We start from the raw sequence: 20,256 nt of genomic DNA, 5'->3' as shown, positions 1-20,256 counted from the left end.
GGACGGATTAACCTGAACTCAAAAAGTTTTTTTTTTTTTATCGCCGCGCTTTCATGTCGTCTGCAGGCTCATGTTAGAAACATGAAGCTGCTGCAGACCTGAAATGTTTCAGTGTGTGTTTTTATTTTCAGGAAACGGTAAAGCATGAAAGCAGGAAGTCGGCGTTAGGGTTCTCGTTTCGTTACATCACGGGTTGTTTGGAGGGACTGAAAGTGATTGATTCAGGTCTGAATCAGATTGAATCAGTTTCAGGTCTGACCGCTAATTATTCAGCTTGACCTTAAAATCAGCAAATTTAACTTGATGAATCTCAGGAAATCATCACAGATCATTCACGCTCTGCTAGTAAACTCAACTTTATCTTTTTCCCTTCTAGTGTACTTTTTTCGTTTTTCTTTAGTTTTCTTGTTACCTTTGTAATAAAAAAATGTAAAAGTGCACAGAAATTGTAATTTTTCTGTTATTTTTTTTTTGTTCTTTTTTGTTGGTAGAAATATTTTACAAGAGAAAATTAAAAGAAACAAACTACGTTTCAGCTTTTTCTTTTCCTTATTCTTTCTTCTTGTCCTTTTTAGAAGGAAAAATGTAATATTACAAATGCCATTTTATTTATTTTTCCTCTATTTTCCAGTTGACTTTTTTCCTTCTCTTTTTTTCTTGAGTCTTGTCAAAAAGACAAAAATGTCAAAAATAAATATTTAATACATTTCACTTTATTTTTCTCTATTTTTTTACATTTTTGAAAATGAGCCGTTTCAAAAACCTTCCTGTGTCATTGCCTAGCAACCCCAGCAGAGTTCCGCCTGTTACCTAGCAACCCCAGCAGAGTTCCGCCTGTTACCTAGCAACCCCAGCTGAGCTCCAAGATATTTTGGTCAGCTAGTTGTATGTGCTGTGCAATGGCTGCTGGAAAAGACAAAGTGTTTTCTAACCTTCCCATCCAGAAACCATTTGTTGTGTTCTTGCTGGCTGCACATGAGACTCTAAACTACAAAATCTTACAAAGTAATTTTGGATCCATGATAATTTACACGTTCCATTACTGTAAAAAACAAAAATCTGACTATTTTGTAAATATTTCATGCTCAATTTATTGTGGAGCTGTGAAAAAATTATCTAGAAAAGTTTTTCATTGTAGTTTTTAAAGGATGTTTGTTTTTTTGGCTGGGGTCGACGATTTGCTACAGAAAGTTTGGAGCCAATCGTAGACGTTTCCAACCGTAGCCCGTTGAAGGAAACGACGTAGATCTGTGGCCGAGCCGAGATTCGTTAGTCTGATGAACATGAACTGAAGGTCAAACGTCTGTTTTTCCCCTCAGGTTCTTCCGGGGCGACTACACGGTGGAGGTGGCGATCAACGACTACCTGGACATCTACTGCCCGCACTACGAGGTGCCGGAGCCGGCGGAGCGCATGGAGCACTACATCCTGTACATGGTGAACTACGACGGCTACATGAGCTGCAGCCACTACCGCAACGGCTTCAAGCGCTGGGAGTGCAACCGGCCGCAGAGCCCCAACGGGCCGCTCAAGTTCTCCGAGAAGTTCCAGCTCTTCACGCCCTTCAGCCTGGGCTTCGAGTTCAGGCCGGGACACGAGTACTACTACATCTGTGAGTACCTGAAGGTCACCGAAGGTCACATCGCAGCCGCAGGTCTGGGCTTTGACTGGGCCGCTGAAAACCGTGGTTGGTTTAAGTGAGGAGTTTTTGGACGACTTTTTAATTTATTCTGGCCAGATTTTTATCTTGAAAATAGTTTTTTTTTTTAGCTTTTGTTGAGTTTTACTTTGTAGCAGCAGCGAGTTAATCGATTCATTTGTAGACTCTGATCTGCTGACGAGTTTCCTTCCTTTCTTGTTTCCTTCCCTCCCTCCTTGTTAGTAGGGGTGTACTTACTTTTCCACACAGTTTTCCCATCTTGGCTTCATCTTTAATGTAAGACAGTGTTTAACTTTTTATGAAATGTTTTGGTCCAGCAGGGTGTACTTTTTATTTTACTGGTACATTGGATTGACCAGAACCAGCTTTCAGTCGTTTTATATGATGATTCATTTAGTCAATCATTTAATTATCCAAAACGAAGCCGTCATTTCCGTCTGAGTGCAGCGGGTTCACTGGATCGGGTCAGAACCGTCAGAAACTCGCTGGATTTCTGACGGTTCTGGACGCAATTTATCCTCCAAGCTGGAAAACATTTCCTAAATTTTCCTAAATAATTTTCCTAAATTGTCCCGTTTGGAGTGAAAGGCCTCCAGCAGAGGCAGAAACGCCGCTTGCTTTAAATGACACTTAATGACTCTGAGTGTGTGTGTGTGTGTGTGTGTGTGTGCGTGTGTGTGTGTGTGTGTGTGCAGCAGAAATATGAATAAAACATCCTCTCTCTCTGTCTCTCGGAGTCAAACAGCAGAACAAAGAATCTGAAACTGCAGGTTTAATTCCAAACCTTTTTATAAATTCATTTATTCAGCTGGATTAAATTCGGCTCAGCGACCGGAAAACCAAATTATTCTGAGATCAGAAACCGCTGCTGTGGGGGGAAAGCACAGGGAGATGTGGGCTGAAACACACTGAGGCTGAAGCACGGCGGTGGAGGGGTGATGGGCCGGGATGCTTCCTTCTTTCCTTCTATATCCTTATTTGTTTTCATTCTTCCTTCCGTCTTTCTTCCTTCCCCCATTTTGTTTTCTCACATTTAAATTCTGTGCACTTTAAAAATCCACCATGAATTCATGATGAACTTTAATGTTTGTTTTGTTTTTGTTTTAAAATAACAAACCTACGTTTTCCTGTTTTAAACTGGTTTCCATTATGATGTGGAGGCTTTAAACTGGTTTCCTTTGTGTTTCCTCTGCAGCGTCTCCACATCCCAACCTGGCTGGGAAGCCGTGCCTGAAGCTGAAGATCTACGTCAAACCGAGCAGTGAGTCTCGTTTTAACCTTTAACTTCATGTTCAAAAGGTCCAGATCTGGTTCTGCAGGAGCTAAAAGGCTAAAACCAGCAACTCGGAAACAAAACCCACTTATTAAAAACGATTCATTTAGCACTTTATGCCCAACATCCTTTTATTATCCACATAATTTATAATAAAACAGTAATTTTATAAGAGATCTTAACCTAAACTTGACATTTTAATTAATTTTCATGCTTCAGCAAATACTACGGAGCAAAACTGGGGCCAAAAATGTTAAAACTGAAAAAAAGATGTGAAAAAAGTTCAAAACTACTTATCAGATTTTTTTTTTTCAGTTTCAAACTTTTTCAGTTTCATTTTGTTCTTTTGAACAAAATTTGTGGCCCCAGTTTAGCTCCATAAACAGCTGCTACATTAACACACCAACTGAAATCAGACACAGAGTTAACCTGTCTGCCTTCAACGATGTTTGGTCTCATATTTCTGGGATTAAAGTCAAAATTTTGAGGGAATAAAGTCAGAATTTTTATTTTTTGTTTGTAGTGGCTCTAATCTTCTTCCATAGACACCAAATTTGTTTTATTTTTGTAAATGTAGAGAGGCTGGATGACCTTTAACCAGCCTATCTCTAGAAATATTTACTGATGTCTTTATGTGAATGATTATTTTATGTAACATGATACTTGTGACACACTGTCACAAATTAAAATTTTGACAACAATTTCGTTTAATTTGAAGACACTATTTCAACCAAACTGGGATGAAACCAGTTTGTACTGGGTCAGGTGTTCCAACTTTGCTCATAAAACTCATGAATAATAAAGAAGTGTCATCTGAAATGAAACCTTCCTCCTCGGCGTAAAGCGGCTGGTTTGAAGCTTCGCAGCTGAAGGCGATAAACTTCACAACGCTGATGGAAAAATACTCGTTCAAATATACAAACATTTTTATCATGATGGAAGTGAAATAATCTGCTGCTGTTTCATAAATATGAAGGAATTATTGACTTAATCTCCTATGTGTTGCTGGAAAGTTATTTGTTTGTTTTGTCTTATTTTAAGTGTATTAAGATATTTTCATTAGAAACTAGAAAAAAATACTTGGTAAGATTTAGTGTTTTTTCAGTGCTAGCTAACTGAGAGGTTGAGCAGTCAAAGCCTTTCCTACATCTCCCAGAATGCTGTGCGGTTCTGGGTCAGAGTTCAGAGAATATTCTATATATTGAATATTCTATCGGACACCTATCGATATTTATTGCGTGTTTATCGCGATATATATTGTTATTGATTTGTTGTCCAGCCTTATTGTTTACTATATTTAACAGAAGAAAAGAAAAACTTCTGCTGGACTTTCTGGTGTCTGTGATCCTGACTAAACTGTAAAAATATCCCAGCTGAGTAAATCTAGAAATATATAAACAGAATCCATCGCAAAGGTTTCCAGAACCTTCAAATGTGGCAAAATGAACATAAAATCAAACCCAACAAAGATTTAAACTGGTTTCTCCACACTGGAGACATCTTGAAGCCGTTTCTACCAACCGAGGCTTTTCAGAGTATTGACTAAAATATCAGAACTTACCCCATATCGTTTTCACTTATTTACACATGAAGAGGATTACTTGGGTTGTTACCAACATCTGGTGTGAATTTAGCCCGTTAGAAGCGTGTTTGTGTTAAATACTTGCTTCTCCTGCTGTAAAGAAACGTCCTCTCTCCTCCGCTGGACGTTGCTAATCTTATTCATGTGTATTTTTCACATCTCCACTTTGTGGGAGCAGATGACGGCCTTAAGACTCATTACTGTGACTTTCACCGGCTGGGCCTGTCAGTCACTCAGCTGCTTAACATACCCAACACCTCTGCAGTTCAGGAAACACACAGCTGCACCGACACACAGAGGAATGAAACGGCTCACATTGGCTACCTGACGGTACCAGGGCTCGGTTCTGCCTGACTCGGATCATTTTTATAAAACGAACCAGAACCAGTGACTAGAAAACATGAATGTTCAGTGAAAACAGGAAGCAGATACTGATAGAAAACACTGAGAAGTTAACGAGATCCAGCGGTCGGCACCGTTAGCTAAAACGCTAGCTGCGCTAACCCAATAGCACCAGTTATAAACATTAGGTCCACTAACGCTAAAGCGCTGCATCAAAATAGCATTTAGCTCCTGCTAAAGCGCTAAATGTTGATACCCACCACGTGTCGAGGACTCGGCACATCGCCTGGCTGCAGTATGATGGTGTTTCACATGCTGTCGCCAAATAACAGAGAAAAGTCGCCACATTTGTTGCTACACAGGTCTGAAAATTATCACTAAGTTTTCAACAGAGGAAATGGAACTGCTGCATGAACAGACTTCAAAATAAGAGCATGAACATAAATGTTACACAACTTGAAGAATTTTTAACAGTTAACCAAAACCTCAACAGACATCAAACTTTATTCAACTGAAAGTTTACAAAATTAGCGCAATAGAAGTTTAGCAGAAAGTTGGATAGACTCTGCAAAGCTAAGCAGGAAAGCAGATCTGGATAAACTTCATTCATAAACATGGACATCCATTATTTGTCAGTAATAATTGCACATTGTGAGCCCAGTTTAATAACAGTACAGCTGCTGCCAGGGGTTATTATCCTTACATATGAACTCAAACTCAATGTTTCACTTCTGCTCACCACCCGGCTGACGCCAGCTCACTTGTTGCTTCTCAAACTTTTCTATCTGTTTTTCTGCACTTGGTTTGATCAAATTAATCGTCTATTTTTTATCGTCCTGATATGAAAACCGTAGAATTGGAAGAAAGAATGACTTGAAATAATAAAATGACTTCAACAGAAACGTCTGGATGTTTCAGGACCTGATTTAAATTAGATTAAATTAATACCTGTCACAATATTGAACAAGATTCTATATTAGGTATCAATGACTGTTTCAATCCATCTATTCAGTCTAATTCTATGACTTGTGGTTTATTTCAAATTCCTAATTTCAGTTTATGAACCATTTAAAAAGTTTGTTGTCGTTTATATTTACACGTTTGACCAAGATATTAAATTTATTGTTTTTGTCAGTTTCAATTTCTTTTTTATTTTTACATTGGCTGTTTTACTCCTGACTGAACAGATTAAAGTTGTTTTTACGTGTTTCACCAAGCTGGTGAAGCTATTTGTTGTATTTTTCTGTACTGGTGCAGAGTTATGAGTAAATGTAAAACTTTATTTAAAAAAGAAGCGTTTCAAGTCATTTCAGCTCTGATTTTCTGTATCGTATCAGCCGATACTGACCCTCGGATATCGGTATCAGAAGTGCAGATATCGGTATCAGAAGTGCAGACGGTGCGTCATTAATTTAAATGTTTGTGTGGCGTCTCTTTCAGACGACTCCATCTATGAATCTCCAGAGCCCTTCCTGACGGACGACACCACCGGCGGCGGCAGCCTGGCTCTGCCGTCCGCCATGTTGCTCTCCCTCCTCCTCATCCTGCTCCTCGCCTCCTCGTAGCACCTCCTGCTCTCCCTCCTGCTGCTGCCGGGACAGATTTGGGAAGCGAGTGCAGCTCCTGCTCCCTGACCTCCGACCTTTTCCTGGACGTGGATGAGGAGTCGGAGACCGGCAGTTGGAGGAGCTGCGTCTGGAGTTTCTGACAACTTTTCTGTTAAAAAAGTAAAAACTCTGTTTCAGATCTGAACGCTGAGGCTCCACTGACCTCCATGTTCACAGCTGGCTGGATTTTATGCATTTCAGAAAACTCTTTAAAAAATCCATTCATTTTTTTAAAATCTCATTTTGTTCATTTTCATGTTGATGCCAAAGTTTTGTACGTCCGTTCTATAAGCCCTGCTAAGACCATACAAGTCGTTAATCACCTAAAACAAAATACATTTTGAAACGTCGATGTGTTTGACTCTTTTCCATTAAAACTAACTAAATCTTGCAAAATCCTTAAAGGGGATCTATTATGTAAAATTCACATGTTGCACGTTTTAATGCTTCCATTTGAGTCTCAACAATTTCTAGAAACAGTTTTAAGCGCTTAAAAAAAATCAGCCAGGAGTTTTGTGGTAATAAGTTCATGTTTTTTGTTGTCTAGATAATGAGCCGTTTCAAAAATCTCTGGAATATTGAGTTACGTTTGATGGGCATTTCGCCGTTACCTAGCAACCCCAGCTGAGTTATGCCCGTTACCTAGCAACCCAAATGGAGCTCCAGCTGGTTTTAGCGCTATACAATGGCTGCTGGAAAAGACAAAGTGTTTTGTTGTTGACTTCCCATTCAGAAACCACTTGATGCATTCTAGTTGGTTGTGCAGGAGGCTCCAGTTCTGCTTTTCAAAGATGTACGGTTGTATAATTTTGCAGTCATTTTCACAAGCGAGTGTAAACGTTGAGTTGGGGGCGTGGCCAGCAGCAGCTTATTTGGACTTAAAAAGACAAGATGCCCTAAAACAGCTAAAATTTCATCATCTAAGAATGATTTTGTTCAGAAAATGTAAAGAACATATTTTGTTTTATTCATAGATCTGTCCCAACCTGTTCAAGGAAGCCGACTAGGTCACCTGTAATGAGAAAGTCAGACTTTCTCCAACTGGTCTGTGTTTTTTAAACAGAAACTTCATTTACTGAACCTGAAGGAAAATTTAACCAAATTTACATTTTCTATGCTGAAATCTCTCCCAAAATACTTTTTTTGCTCCACTAATACTTTGTTGTTGATTTTTTTTTAAAAATTATTTTTTTTGTTTTTATTAATTTTTTGAGTTATTAAAAATTGGTTTTTTTTTAATCTATGCATGTTAATTTTCTGACACATCTAACAGCTAAAAACAGTTTAAAGGTTTCATTAGAGATTAGCAGTGCCACCTGGTGGCCACATTAGACACTACAGCTTTAACAAACGATCCAGGTCTGGAAAACTTTCCCAAAATACTGAAGTTTCTCCTTGATACATGAAATCTTTTTGTTTTAATCTGCAATACTTAAAAATTACAGCAATAAGAGATAAATTGAAGCAATGTTTAAATAGGTAATGAGTAGTTCTTTAGATAAATGTGCTATTTTTGGATCCCTCATGAATAAACGGGGTTCGGTTCTGCCTGTGCAGCTTGGCGGTCAGTGGAGTCCAGCGTCAGCCTGAGAAACCCATCAGAGACTGAAACCGTCTCCAGCTCTCATCACTGGAAACTTCATCCGGTCTGCGTGAACAGGGAAAGGCTTGACCCACAGACGGCCATGTTCCAATCACTGATGATTGCAGTCGCAGCGAGACATGGTTTCCACCGGCAACAAAATCAATGCAAAAACCACAAAGTTATTCAAATATTAACAAAACCACAAAGTTATTAAAATATTCATGAGTCACATCGGTCAGCCATAACGGGCTGAAAGGTGTGTTGCTCTCAGTAACTGTTTTCTTTACAAATGTCAGCAAAATGTCGATATTCTGCTATCGACAAATTACAATTTAAAAATTTTATTAAATGGACACTTCCTGTCGTCCTCTTTGTCGTTTCAGCCAGTAGTAACATCCTGTTGTTGATCATGTGGCTCCAGTGATTAGAAAGAAAGTGTTTCCATTGGAGTTTTTCGAAACAACCTCACCTTGGTGCAAAAAACTTTTTATCAAAAAACCGGAGTTTTTTAGAAATTGGTGTTTCCAATTAAGCAAATAAATTTTCTTAATTCCAATTTGCACAATTTTAAGGTCAGTAGAAACAATACCTGCGTTTCCACTACAAATGTCAGCAAAACATCGATGTTCTGCTAATGCTGACAAAACCATAGTTTGAAATTGTGGTGGACACTTCCTGTCGTCTTTTGTCATTTCCTCCAGTAGTAAAACCCAGTTGTTGATCATGTGACTCTCATGATTTCCATTGCAGTTTTGTGATGGTTCTGGTTGAGATGCATCTAAACTTCCTCAGACTTGGTGAACTGTTTGTGGACGTCGTGGCTCGGCTCTGACTGTGATCTTCATCGTTAATAATCGGAGTGTAAACCGTCCAGCCCTGCAGCAGCCAGCGCCCTTCCCAGTCGACGGCCTTTCCTTCCTGAAAACCTGCCAAAGACTTGCTAAACTTTTTTATTGGATGCTTCTTTGGAGTCGGGTTTGGGCTGCGCCGCCAGCGGCTGGCGGATGATTTAAAGAGGCGGAGCTTCCTTCTTATTTTCTAAATTTTGTCATTTTGTTGTAAATAAAAAGTAAAACCGAATGTCCTGCGAAAAATACAAATGTACAAATATATAAATGGCCTTTTTCTCCCCCCCGGTCCCCCCTCCCCCACTGGTGCTGAATTTTTAATGACTGCGAAACAGCGCCACCTTGTGGTGACGCCTTTCATCAGAAAAACCCCAAACTTTGTGTTGTCTTCATCACCTCATGACGTCCTTCCATCCCCGATGGAGGGAGGTGTGTCCTTGTGAGCGGAGGAGCCAGGGGCATGCTGGGAAATGCAGTATCTCAAACGGCGGCACTGTGACGGAGGACGGGCGAAAACGTTTTGAAAACAAACGTTTCCTTTCTGCCATGTAGTTTTGAAACCCAGGAGATTACTCATATATGATGTAAAGTCTGATGTTTGTTGTCGTTTTATTTCCTGTTTGGTTCCTGCCTGAATCACGATGCATTCTGGTCGCTGTCGTCCTGTGAGTTCTGGTTCTGTTGCTGGTTCTGGTTCAGTGGGTTCTTTCGCCATGTTAACGTTGATTTCTGTGTGAATGAATTTAGTTTTTTTGTGGCACTAAACGTAAAAGAAGAGAAATAGTTACAGAAAATAAAGCTAAGTGTATTCAAGAAGGAAATGTTTTTCTACATCAAAATGTCTCCATATTCTATTCTTTCAAAGACAAAAAAAAATCTGTTTTTTTTATATTTTCTTATTGGATGCTTATAAAGTCCTGTTGTAAAGTTAAAGCATTTATCTGATTGGCTCCAGAGAGGTCAGAGGTCACAGGCCTCCTTGTGTTAGCCTGCGCTGCATGAGCAGGAGAAATAAATTATATTTCAGAGAGAAAATGTTACAATATGAACCTGTGTTTGATAAAAAGTCACTGCTAATAAAAAGATTTAAGTTCCACTCAAAAAGCTTCGTCTGAATTATTTTGTATTTAAGTTGAAATAGAAAAAAATAAAGTGGGCAGAAACTGATTTATAATTAATATGTTGACATTGAAATTAGTTACAGCAAAGTATGAAAATATTTTAATTTTTAACACTAAAGGGAGATTTTTTTTAAATGTTAGACTAATGACTTGTGCTAATTTTTTAAAAAAGGGTTGTTGTTTAAAGTCCAAACTTCCTTTAAATGTTCTTGGTTATTACAACAATAAATATTTTCTCATCAAAACACCTGAGAGACAACTTTTAGATTGTAAATAGTTATTTTCCTTTTTTTTCTTTCTTTTTTTTTAATAAAATTTGCAAAGAATAAAATAAATTTTAAAAGAACTTTAAAATTGCTATGCAAATATTTGAATCTAAAACAGTTTATACATATGTATTAAAATATTTTTAGGAAACAAAATGTTAATAAATGTGAATTAAAGGCTTGGAAGGCTAAAAAATAGAAATATGAATAAAGGAATATTTTTAGGCAAAACAAAGTTTATAAATATTAATTAATGAAATATTTTAAATTTTAAAAGTTTATGAATGAACAAAATATTTGATGATAAAAAAGGTTTAAAAAATTACTATGTTAATTTTAAAATGAGTTAAAAAGACAAACTGAACACAAATTAACAGAGAGAAGCTCAGTTTGAACATTAAATTTAACATTTAGACCGAAATAACAAGAGCAGCTGCTGTAGAAGTTCAGAGAGAAACTAAATCAATTTGACTCAAAGGAACAGGAAGTTTTTCCTCTGAACTCATCACTGACATGTGGAGTCGTGTCACATCTGCAGATCTTCCTCCAGAGTTTCTCGCGCTGCTGCTGCGAATCAGCCAGACACAGAGAGACCCGAACACTGAGCGAGAGGCGGGAAGGTGGCAGCGGTCCAGCGCGCCGCAGTTCAGCCATATTGTCATCATTATCTCATTATGAGGTCAGCCAGAGCGCCTGGAGGCCAGCTGAGCTTGGCACAGCGCCCAGGAAACGCGCCGCCGTCGGCCAATCAGAGCACAGAACACTCACACTAGAAGTAATCGAGTACTTTTACTTGCAGCTCCAACACAAAGTATTCAGATACATTTTTTTAAACCTCTAATTGATTTTATTCTGCAGATTGTGAAGATTTTCAGGCTCAGATTCAGCAAAGAGCTTCAGAAATTACTCAAAAAAAACATAAATAAGGATTTTCTTTTTCATAGACTGCACTGCAAAAACAAAATCTAACTAGTACATTTTTATCTGCTTTTTAGTGCAAATTCTTTATTGAACTTCAAATAAGACAAAACTAACTTACAAGTACATTTTTACAAAGATATCGGGGCTAATTTTAAGTTAATAATTCCCTAATACTGGTGGAAAAGTTCTACAGATTATTTCACTTACAGCATGGAAAAAATATATTGTTATAAGTGAAATAATCTGTTGTACTTTTTCATCAATATTAAGAAATAATTGATGCAGAAAAGTTACTTATAAGTTAATTTGGTCTTATTTCCAGTGTAAAAGTATTTGCACTAAAAAGCTACAGAACTTTGAATACAGAATTTTGTGTTTTTGCAGTGTAGTCTTATTTTTTTATGAAAAAGCAGAAAATATTGATACTATAATGTCCAGAAAACATTATAAAGACCTCCTGAGAAGCAGCAGCACAAATTCACACAGTCTGTGGCTTTAGTTGCTAAATAATTTATAGTTTAAATGAAAATTTATGACCAGAAATGAATTTTTTCTCCAGCTGAATTTCCTCTGGAGGAGCAAAACTGTGTCGACAGGAAGTCTGAAAATCTGTTCATTTTGTGATGTTAAAATATTCAGACTAATATGAATTAATCTGGATCTAATCTAAAATAAAATAATCACTCAGCTAAAGTGCTGAGACTAAAGATTAGACGTCTCCAGTAGAAAAGTCCAATTATTCTGGTTCCTCAGATTCTTCACTTTAAATGTCTGAAGATTTTCCACTAAAAGATTTATGGTTGCAACTAATGATTATGTTAGTAATCGATTGTTCTGGTGATTAATCAGATAAAAAGTAGGCAACATTTTTTATTTAAGCAATATCAAAATATTTTAAAAGATGCAAATAAAACAATTCATTTTCTTTTTTAAATAAGAAAATTAACTATTTTTTTTGCCTAAAATACAATAACATGCATTTAGTGAGTCTGAACCGGGTTTTTGTGAAAAAACATAATTACAAAGTTTTTTTTTATCTTAAATGCAAAATATCTATATTTTTGTGTTATTCTTTCAGTAAATTGCCTTTTTTGAGTATACACCAGCTAACGATTATGGATTACTAAATTATTTGACTATTTAATAACTGATTCATAATAATTCATCGTTTCAGTCTTATTATCAGTAGAATATTAGCTAAATATTTTTGTCAATTTACTTGTTTTAAGCTGTTTGTCTTCGTCATGTAAACCAATAAATTTAGCATTTTAGTCTTTTATCCTGATTTTCCATCATTCATTGAATCTTTCAACAACAACAAAAGTTTACTCACACAGTCTTGGAAGCAGCAGGAAGTTGATCTTCTCGCCTTCCTGTTTGTTTTATGACCCGTCATGGTTAGAATAATGCTGAGTCAGCCTCTGAAGAAAACAATAAAATTAAACTGATTTGATTCAAACCGACTCTATCAGGGCTGAGAAAAGTTTGAACTCCTTCAATAAACTGAGCAGCGAACAGATTTCCGGTCTGCGGGTCAGACGCTTACAGGCGATTCTTAAAGTTACGCTGCCACCTGCTGGTTGGAATGGATCACTACAACTCAACACTGCAGCGTCACGGAGGGAGAAAATTAGAAAATCGTGAAAAAAACGATATTTTGTGCCACCTCTTTCAAAAGGTTTCTAACCTTTTACTGAAAAAACAAACAAACAAAACAAAACAAAACTTACAGAATATTCTTGTTTAGTTTCTAATGAAAATGTTTTAGTTCTGTTAAATAAGACAAAAATAACTTACAAGTGATTTTCCAGTGATATTAATAAGTCTGGATAAGTCAATAATTCTTGAATAGAGATACAAAAAGTATTATACAAAATATTTGAATCAAAAGCGATTGAAACTAAAAAGTTTTGAAACTTTTAAAAAAAACTTGAAACTGAAAGAAAGATTTGAAAAAAATTATTTTGAAACTGATAAAAAGTTTGAAACTGAATAAAAAAAATTAATTGAAAAACATTGAATCTGAAAAAAAAACAGCTTTGAACATTTTTCTTCTTCACATCAATTTTTCAGTTTCAAATCATTTTATTAGTTAAACGTTTCTTTTTCAGCTTCACAACGTTTTTAAGTGTCATTGTTTTTCTTTTTTTTCTTTTCTTTTTTTATGTCTCTAATTTAGCTCCGTAGCTCTCCTCCTCCATGTCGCCATGTGGAGGCGCGGCCAGCAGGTGGCGCCACCTGAACAGCGGTTGGTTTGCAGGCTGCAGTTTCTCAAAGATGTTTTCCCCAGTGGATTAGAGCCATTGGGGAAAAAATGGCGAATTCTGGGAAGAAAATCAAGTACAAAAAAAAGTAAATTCTGGGGGGGAAATGGTCAAAATTATGAGATGAAAGTCATAATTCTGAGAAAAACGTCAGACTGTATTGACTTTTTAAAGTGACCCTAATCTTGCTACGTAGATTTCAGATCATTTTTCAGGGTATTGATTATTAATTTCAGGCTAAATCCAAAATTGATTTTAAATACCTGATCAAAGTGCTCATAAATGGCAGAATTTAGCCTGGACTGATTAATAACTGATCAGCAAGTAGCCTGTGATTTTCAGAGTGGAGGCCGCCAGGGGGCGCTGTGCCGGGCTCAGAGAGCTCTGAAGAAGATTAGAAAATAGATGCAAAAATAACATAAAAACAAATCCCATATATTTTTCAATCTTAAAATTTTCATTATGATGTTTGTTTCCTGTTTTTCAATCACTTAAAATATAAAATGTGTTAAAATAATTGAGTTAAATGTTATTTCTGATTAGCGTCCAGTTAAATTCAACTTTGCTTCTGAAACTAGAAATGTAAAAGTTTTGGATAAAAAATAACAAACAAACAAACAAACAAACAAAAAAAATAACCAAAAGAACTTTGGGAATAAAATATTTAATGTGATTAACATAAAATATTACATATTTTTATATAATCAAAAAACAGGGTTCAGTTGAAAAATAAAATTTTTTTTGGTAAAAAAAAAAAAGTCATAATAAAATCTGATATTAACATTTTCCACCATAGAAGTCAGGAGGTTAGCATTGATGCTAAATTAATGTAATAATTACTGAATTGTTTAGTAACTGGTTACATTGACTCAGTTACATTTACTTGTGTAACATTTTTGAAAAAAAATATACTTTTAGAAGTATTTTTACTACTCTGTACTTTTTACTTTAGTAATTTTATTGTGAAGTATTTTTACTCTTACTTGAGTCAAATCTCTGTATTTTCTTCCCACTGAATGAAAAACAAACTTGTTTTAACCAAAACTTCACCAGACTCAGACACACCTGTTAAAGTTTTTTTTTTTTATAAAATTAACTTGAAATTTTTTTTTTTACATCTGATGATGTAAATTTTAAATATTAATTGATAATTTGATCAGTTGTACTTGAGTAAACTTTTTACCAAAAAACATTTTTACTTTGAGTAAAAATATGTTGAAGTAGAGCTACTGTTACTTTAACTGACAGGAACTCTGCGCTCATCTGACTATGAGACCATTTCTTCTTGTAAACAATAATTTAATGTAAAATATGGATCCTTGCAGCAATGAGGGCAGTGTATCTGCTCTCATTGAGCAAATAAACACTTGTGACCTTTGACCCCGTGTAGAGAGAGGAGGAGGGAAAGGGGGCACCGGGGGCACGACATGCAGGAGGTCGTGACGAAGTACGGAGGGGTCTGCAGAGGGGTGGGGGGTCTGCAGGTCCCAGGGGTGCTGCTTCCGGCCGGCGGGGGGTGTCAGAGTTTTTACCCCTGATGAAGCCGCCATTACCGGCGTGGAAACGACGCCAGTCCCCCCAGGGGACGCGCAGGGGGTCCGTGGGTCTCCATAAAAACACGCAGAGACGAACCGGGAGCTTCAGATGAGGCCGGACTTTGTGCGGATCCTCCACGAGACAGAAATGCTGCGCGAGACCAGGTGAGAAAAACAAAACCAAAAAAACAAACAAAAAAACCCCCCCCACGAAAAACAACTTCTCCTCTGGAAATAATGTGATTTAATATTTAACGCAACCTCTGACTTTCAGTTTCATTTTTGGTTCTTGTAACATTTCTTTCATGATGATTCGGATTGATAAACGTGTTTTTTATTTTGCAGAGATCCAGGTTCCTGCAAAATGAAGCAGAGAGGAAGTCCGGATGAGACGAGCCCGAGTGATGGTGAGTTCACGGACATCCGTTTATTTTATTCTGTCCTTTGAGATTAAATTTAGCTTGAAAACGAAACTGTTCATCAGAAACAAAGAACATGTACGACCTCCTTAATATTTTATTATTATTATTACTAACAATTATCGGCTCCTGCTCTCCATATTTTGGCTATTCTATAGTTTTCTTGTTTCTTATATTTTAGTAGAAAAGCATTTTTTTCCATTAAAAACTTAAACATGTAATTTATTGATGTCATGTTGTGAATTCATCATTATTTTCCCGTATGTCCTGAAACGTCTTTTGGATCTTTTCGACCTTCGGGGGGGAGGGGCAAATATATATATATATTGAGTCAGTTTACTCCAGTTGTTGATTAATTGATTTCTAAATTAATTGACGATTACTTCAATCATCGATTAATCACGCTTAATCATTTCAGCTTGATTAAATGTATATATTTTCTCTGTTTTTATGGCCACCTTTTTTACTCCCCTTCTCTGAGAATGAAAGTGTTCTGGGCTCCTCTGGACTCATCCTCTTTTATGCCCCAGGGTCGCGACCCCTGGGCGTCCGCCGGGTCTTCACCAACAGTCGGGAGCGCCGGCGGCAGCAGAACGTCAACGGGGCGTTCGCCGAGCTGCGGCGCCTCATTCCCACTCACCCCCCCGACAGGAAGCTGAGCAAGAACGACATCCTGCGCCTCGCGCTGCGCTACATCCACTTCCTGGACCGGCTGCTGGTGGACCAGGAGGACGGCGGCCTGCAGGGGGCGCCCTCCCCCCGCTGGGCCCAGAGCTGAGAGGACGGAGACTCTGACGGCGTGTTGGAGCAGCAGCGCTACCTGCACCGCTACCAGGTGCAGCTGAGCAGCCAATCAGAACCCACCGACGGCCGAACCCTTCCCAGACTGGAAGCTGAACTGGAAACCAGTTCTGGTGTTTGGTTTTTATGTTAAAGACTTCTGGCTCGGTGCAAATATTAATGTCAAAACCTGCGTTTCCATTTGAAATGTGCACAAAACTTTGTCGATATTCCTCTAATGTAGGAAAAATAACATTTCAACATTAGCAACATTTCGCTAATGTCGAAATAACGAAATTTTGCAATTCCAGTGGAAATAAGGAATGCAATTAGAATCACATGTGGATAAGTTAGTTCACGCAGGAAGCTGCACCATTGTACACTTCCTGCCGGCTTTGTTGTTTCCTCCAGTAGTAACTTCCTGTTGTTGGTCATGTGACTCGTCTGATGCAGAAAAAAAGTGTTTCTGTTGTTGTTTTGTGAAATGAAACAATTTTGAGACAGACAAAAAAAAAACCCACCTAAGAAACGTGAGTTTTTTCTAAATGTGTTTGATTTAAGTTAATTTATTTAAGAAACGTTGTTGCGTAACAACGTTGTCAATGGAAACGCAGTGATGTTTGCAGATTGTTCCTGAATATTACAGTTATTCTAAAAGTGATGAAGATGACGATCATCATCAGCATCATCGACGTTTTGTTTCAGAGAAACATTCCTTAAGAAGTGACTCTATGTGATATTCACATCTACACTGCAAAAACACAAAATCCAACTAAGTAATTTTAGTCCATTTTCTGGTCCAAATATCTCAGTCACTTAAAATAAGATAGAAAATTGACATAGAAGCAACTTAAAGACGATATAAGAGCTTTTTTAAAGTAAATAATTACTTATATCGATTAAAAATTTTTCAAGTTCTACTGGCAGATTATTTCACTTACATTGGAAAAATGTTTTAAGTGAAATAATGTCAATGTAACTTGAACTGTTTCGTCAACAATAATGATTTATTTACGTAAAACCATCAATAACATTTGGCTGACAAATGACTTGTAAGTTAGTTTTAAGTTACTGAGATATTTTCATTACAACCCGACCAAAACTACTCTGTGGGACTTTGTGTTTTTACAGTGTCTTTGTTGTTTCAGTAGAAAATTTGTGTTTTCATGTTGAGGATGTGAAGTTCTGCTCAGGTTCAGTTTCCTTCATTTTAAAGGAACTTTTTTCTGCTTTTAAACTTTTAACTTCTGTATAAAACATGTTTCTTCTTTTTATTGTTAGTTAGAAAAATCTGTTAAGATTTGATGCTTTTAATCTGTTTATATGAACACAAATAAAAATAAGTGATGGTTTCCAGTGGACAACATTATAGTAACTGTTTAATCTGCTTTTAATGTAACAAAAATAAATAATTCAGATTTTATTTAACGTATTTTAAAGGAACAATGCCTATGATTACTAGAATAGAATAGAAATATCCGTCATTGTTCAACAGAATTTTCAGGAGTTAAAGCAGCAAGTTAAAGTAAAAAGGAGCAAGAATATTCACAGAAAAACAATTTTTAGAAAAATAAGAATCAAACTGTAGAGGCATATGTACAAAATTAGGGAAATAATATAGTTACTAAAAATATACTCAGATTAAAAGAATGCTGCAACAGAATAGGAAAATTAAAATATAAAATGCAAGATGTCCATTTATGTATAATGCATGAAAAGAAGCTATTGAGAAGCTGATTTTTATATTAATTTTTCCATTTATTTCATTTTAATTTAAGCGTCCATGTTATGCAGTGTGTCCACTTCTGAGAGGCAACAAACAAAACAAAACAGGTTTTGGAACGGTCTAGTCAAAGTTTAGCCGGTAATTCTTGAAAATCCTGTAATTATTGCTGAATTAAAGCAATTCTGCAAAGAAAGGTGGATAAAAACTTTTCCAAAGAGATAAAAAAAAACTCATTACGTTTTATCAGAAACACTTTTTGTTCATCGTTGTCAAGCAGTTATTTAGTTCAGGAGGCGATTAGAAAGCCGGATCGGCTTAGGATAATATCTTCCTCTTAATAAATTAACGTATCATTTGACATCTGAGTTTGATATTTTCACAGATTGAGGATATGAAACACTTAAATGTGACTAAAAACTAATAATCATTTTAATTTTAGTTTTTAATCATTTTAAAACAGTCTGAAAGTAAAAGTTTGATACTTTTCAGTTTCTCTTCCCTTTAATCTGTAATAAAGAAGAAGAGGTCAAGGAGGACGGAGGATCAGAAAGAGGAAGAGTTGGGAATGAATAGACGGACTGGTGCTAACGGCTGATAAGCATCTCAGCCAATCAGAGGGCCGGACAGTGGGAGGTCGATAACAGGCCCCAGAGGAGCGGAGGGGCGTGTTCCAATTAGCGGAGGGGCAGAGAGAGACGGTGTGATGCTAGCTGCTCCGCGGTTCCCACCTCCTCAGGAGAAAAGGCTCCAGCTTCAGACAGTCTGACGTAATTATACTTTAATCAAAGTCCTGAATGTCCAGATTTACTGTTTGTGCTGCGTTTAGGGACCGCAGGATTCTGTTTTTAACGCAAAACGTGTGGAAATCAGTATGCAAGTTAAAGTAGCACTACTTCAAACTTTACTCAGATAAAAGTGAAAAAGTATTTAGTAAAAAGTTCTGAGTAACTGATCAAAACAATAATCATTTAATATTATAGAATTACATCATGAGAGGGACCAAAACACAAAGTTCTGACAATTATTTAGCATTTTTAATTGACATAAATAACAATGACAAAATAATAAAATCAAGTAAAATAAAAATTGTTCTGGTTATTTCTTTCAAGACTTATGAAACTTTAATAAAAACTGCAACTCCTTGTCTCAAAACTGGCAAATTTAAACTGCAAACCACAAATTTCATTAAATTAAAAATGTAAAATGAGTTAATTGTGATTTTTTTTGCTTTGTTTTTTTGATCTGCTTGATAAAATTTTTTTTAATGAATTCTATAAATGTTTAAAAATATAAACATAAAAAGGCTTTGAGGTGTTTCTGTTTCCTCATTAAAAGAAGAACAGACAAATTCAAAGTTTGGGGTTGTTTTCATTGGTTTGAGGTCAGGGGCCAATCCAAATCATTCATGAGCCACAAATGGCCCTCGGGCCACACTTTGAACACCCCTGGGGACGAGTATCCAGAAATTTTACTCAAGTAACAAATTCGTAATAATAAAGTTGCTTAAGTAAAACATAAAGTATATTAAAAAAATACTCCTGCAGGTATTTTTTTCCCAAAAAGAAAAATAATTAGTTAAATTGTTTTGTAATTTATTGATGCTTTCTTTGAACAAACGGGAGATAATGGTAAAACTACCAATCCAGATAGTAAGAAGAGTTTTAATCTGAATTTATCATGTCAAATATAAATTAAAATGTATCCCAATAAATGATAAGTTCTAACTTCCTCCAGCTGCTGGATCATGGGGTGTACTTACTTCTTCTGTCACAGTGACTGAGACGCCCCTCAGCTCCTCTGGGATCCTTCGTCTCCTTATCGTCTCTCTGCGTTGCCTCAGATGTTTATCAGCCGCCATCGGCACGCCCACTCATCACCAGCTAGTTACCAGGCCCTGGCTGTGTGTGTGTGTGTGTGTGTGTGTGTGTGTGTGTGTTCCTCACTGTGGGAAAACACTTTGCTGCCTCTCACACCGCAGCATCCAGTCATGGTGACAAATGGATGCATTCATGTGGAAATGATCACCTTCCTCAGGTTTATGGATCTGCCAACTAAAACAGTGTCTGACCTCAGCAACATGGCCGCCAACGTCAACAACATGGCGGCTGTTCCTGGACAAGAACATAGAAAAGATGTTAATTATCACAGAGCACTGCAGGTTTATGTACTCAGTTTAATTTGATCATAAAAAAGCAAAAAAAAAATTATTTTTTTACTTTTTACATATCTTATTAGATTTTATCCATTTAAAATATTTTTTCAAACCTCTAATTGAAATTTGAAATACAAAATAAAATGCTTATGGTTTCCTGACAAATTTTATATAT

The 20,256-nt window shown here is 36.7% G+C and overlaps 2 protein-coding genes and 1 long non-coding RNA gene across 3 annotated transcripts; all 3 read left to right on the top strand.

Moving 5' to 3' along the window:
* Positions 1-1,290: 1,290 nt before the first annotated feature.
* Positions 1,291-6,858, top strand: efna2b (ephrin-A2b; the record flags this gene model as incomplete). Its single annotated transcript, XM_016662170.1, has 3 exons — positions 1,291-1,612; positions 2,856-2,921; positions 6,298-6,858. Coding segments are annotated over 3 exons (513 nt in total), but the record flags the coding sequence as incomplete, so codon positions are not given.
* A 778-nt stretch (positions 6,859-7,636) lies between these two features.
* On the top strand, positions 7,637-10,001 carry LOC107833310 (uncharacterized). Its single transcript, XR_001659035.1, has 2 exons — positions 7,637-8,305; positions 8,800-10,001. It is a non-coding gene; the product is annotated as an uncharacterized LOC107833310 (long non-coding RNA).
* A 4,947-nt stretch (positions 10,002-14,948) lies between these two features.
* Positions 14,949-16,576, top strand: LOC103153786 (T-cell acute lymphocytic leukemia protein 1 homolog). Its single transcript, XM_007574815.2, has 3 exons — positions 14,949-15,169; positions 15,350-15,411; positions 15,954-16,576. The coding sequence occupies exons 1-3, from the start codon at positions 15,114-15,116 to the stop codon at positions 16,199-16,201; spliced, it is 366 nt and encodes a 121-aa protein (XP_007574877.1). The 5' UTR covers positions 14,949-15,113; the 3' UTR covers positions 16,202-16,576.
* Positions 16,577-20,256: the final 3,680 nt, after the last annotated feature.

The sequence above is a fragment of the Poecilia formosa genome, unplaced genomic scaffold (genome assembly GCF_000485575.1).
Source record: "Poecilia formosa unplaced genomic scaffold, Poecilia_formosa-5.1.2 Scaffold361, whole genome shotgun sequence".
NCBI lineage: Eukaryota > Metazoa > Chordata > Actinopteri > Cyprinodontiformes > Poeciliidae > Poecilia > Poecilia formosa.
Note: the sequence above shows the minus strand (reverse complement) of the source record. Positions and strands in the feature narration are given on the sequence as shown.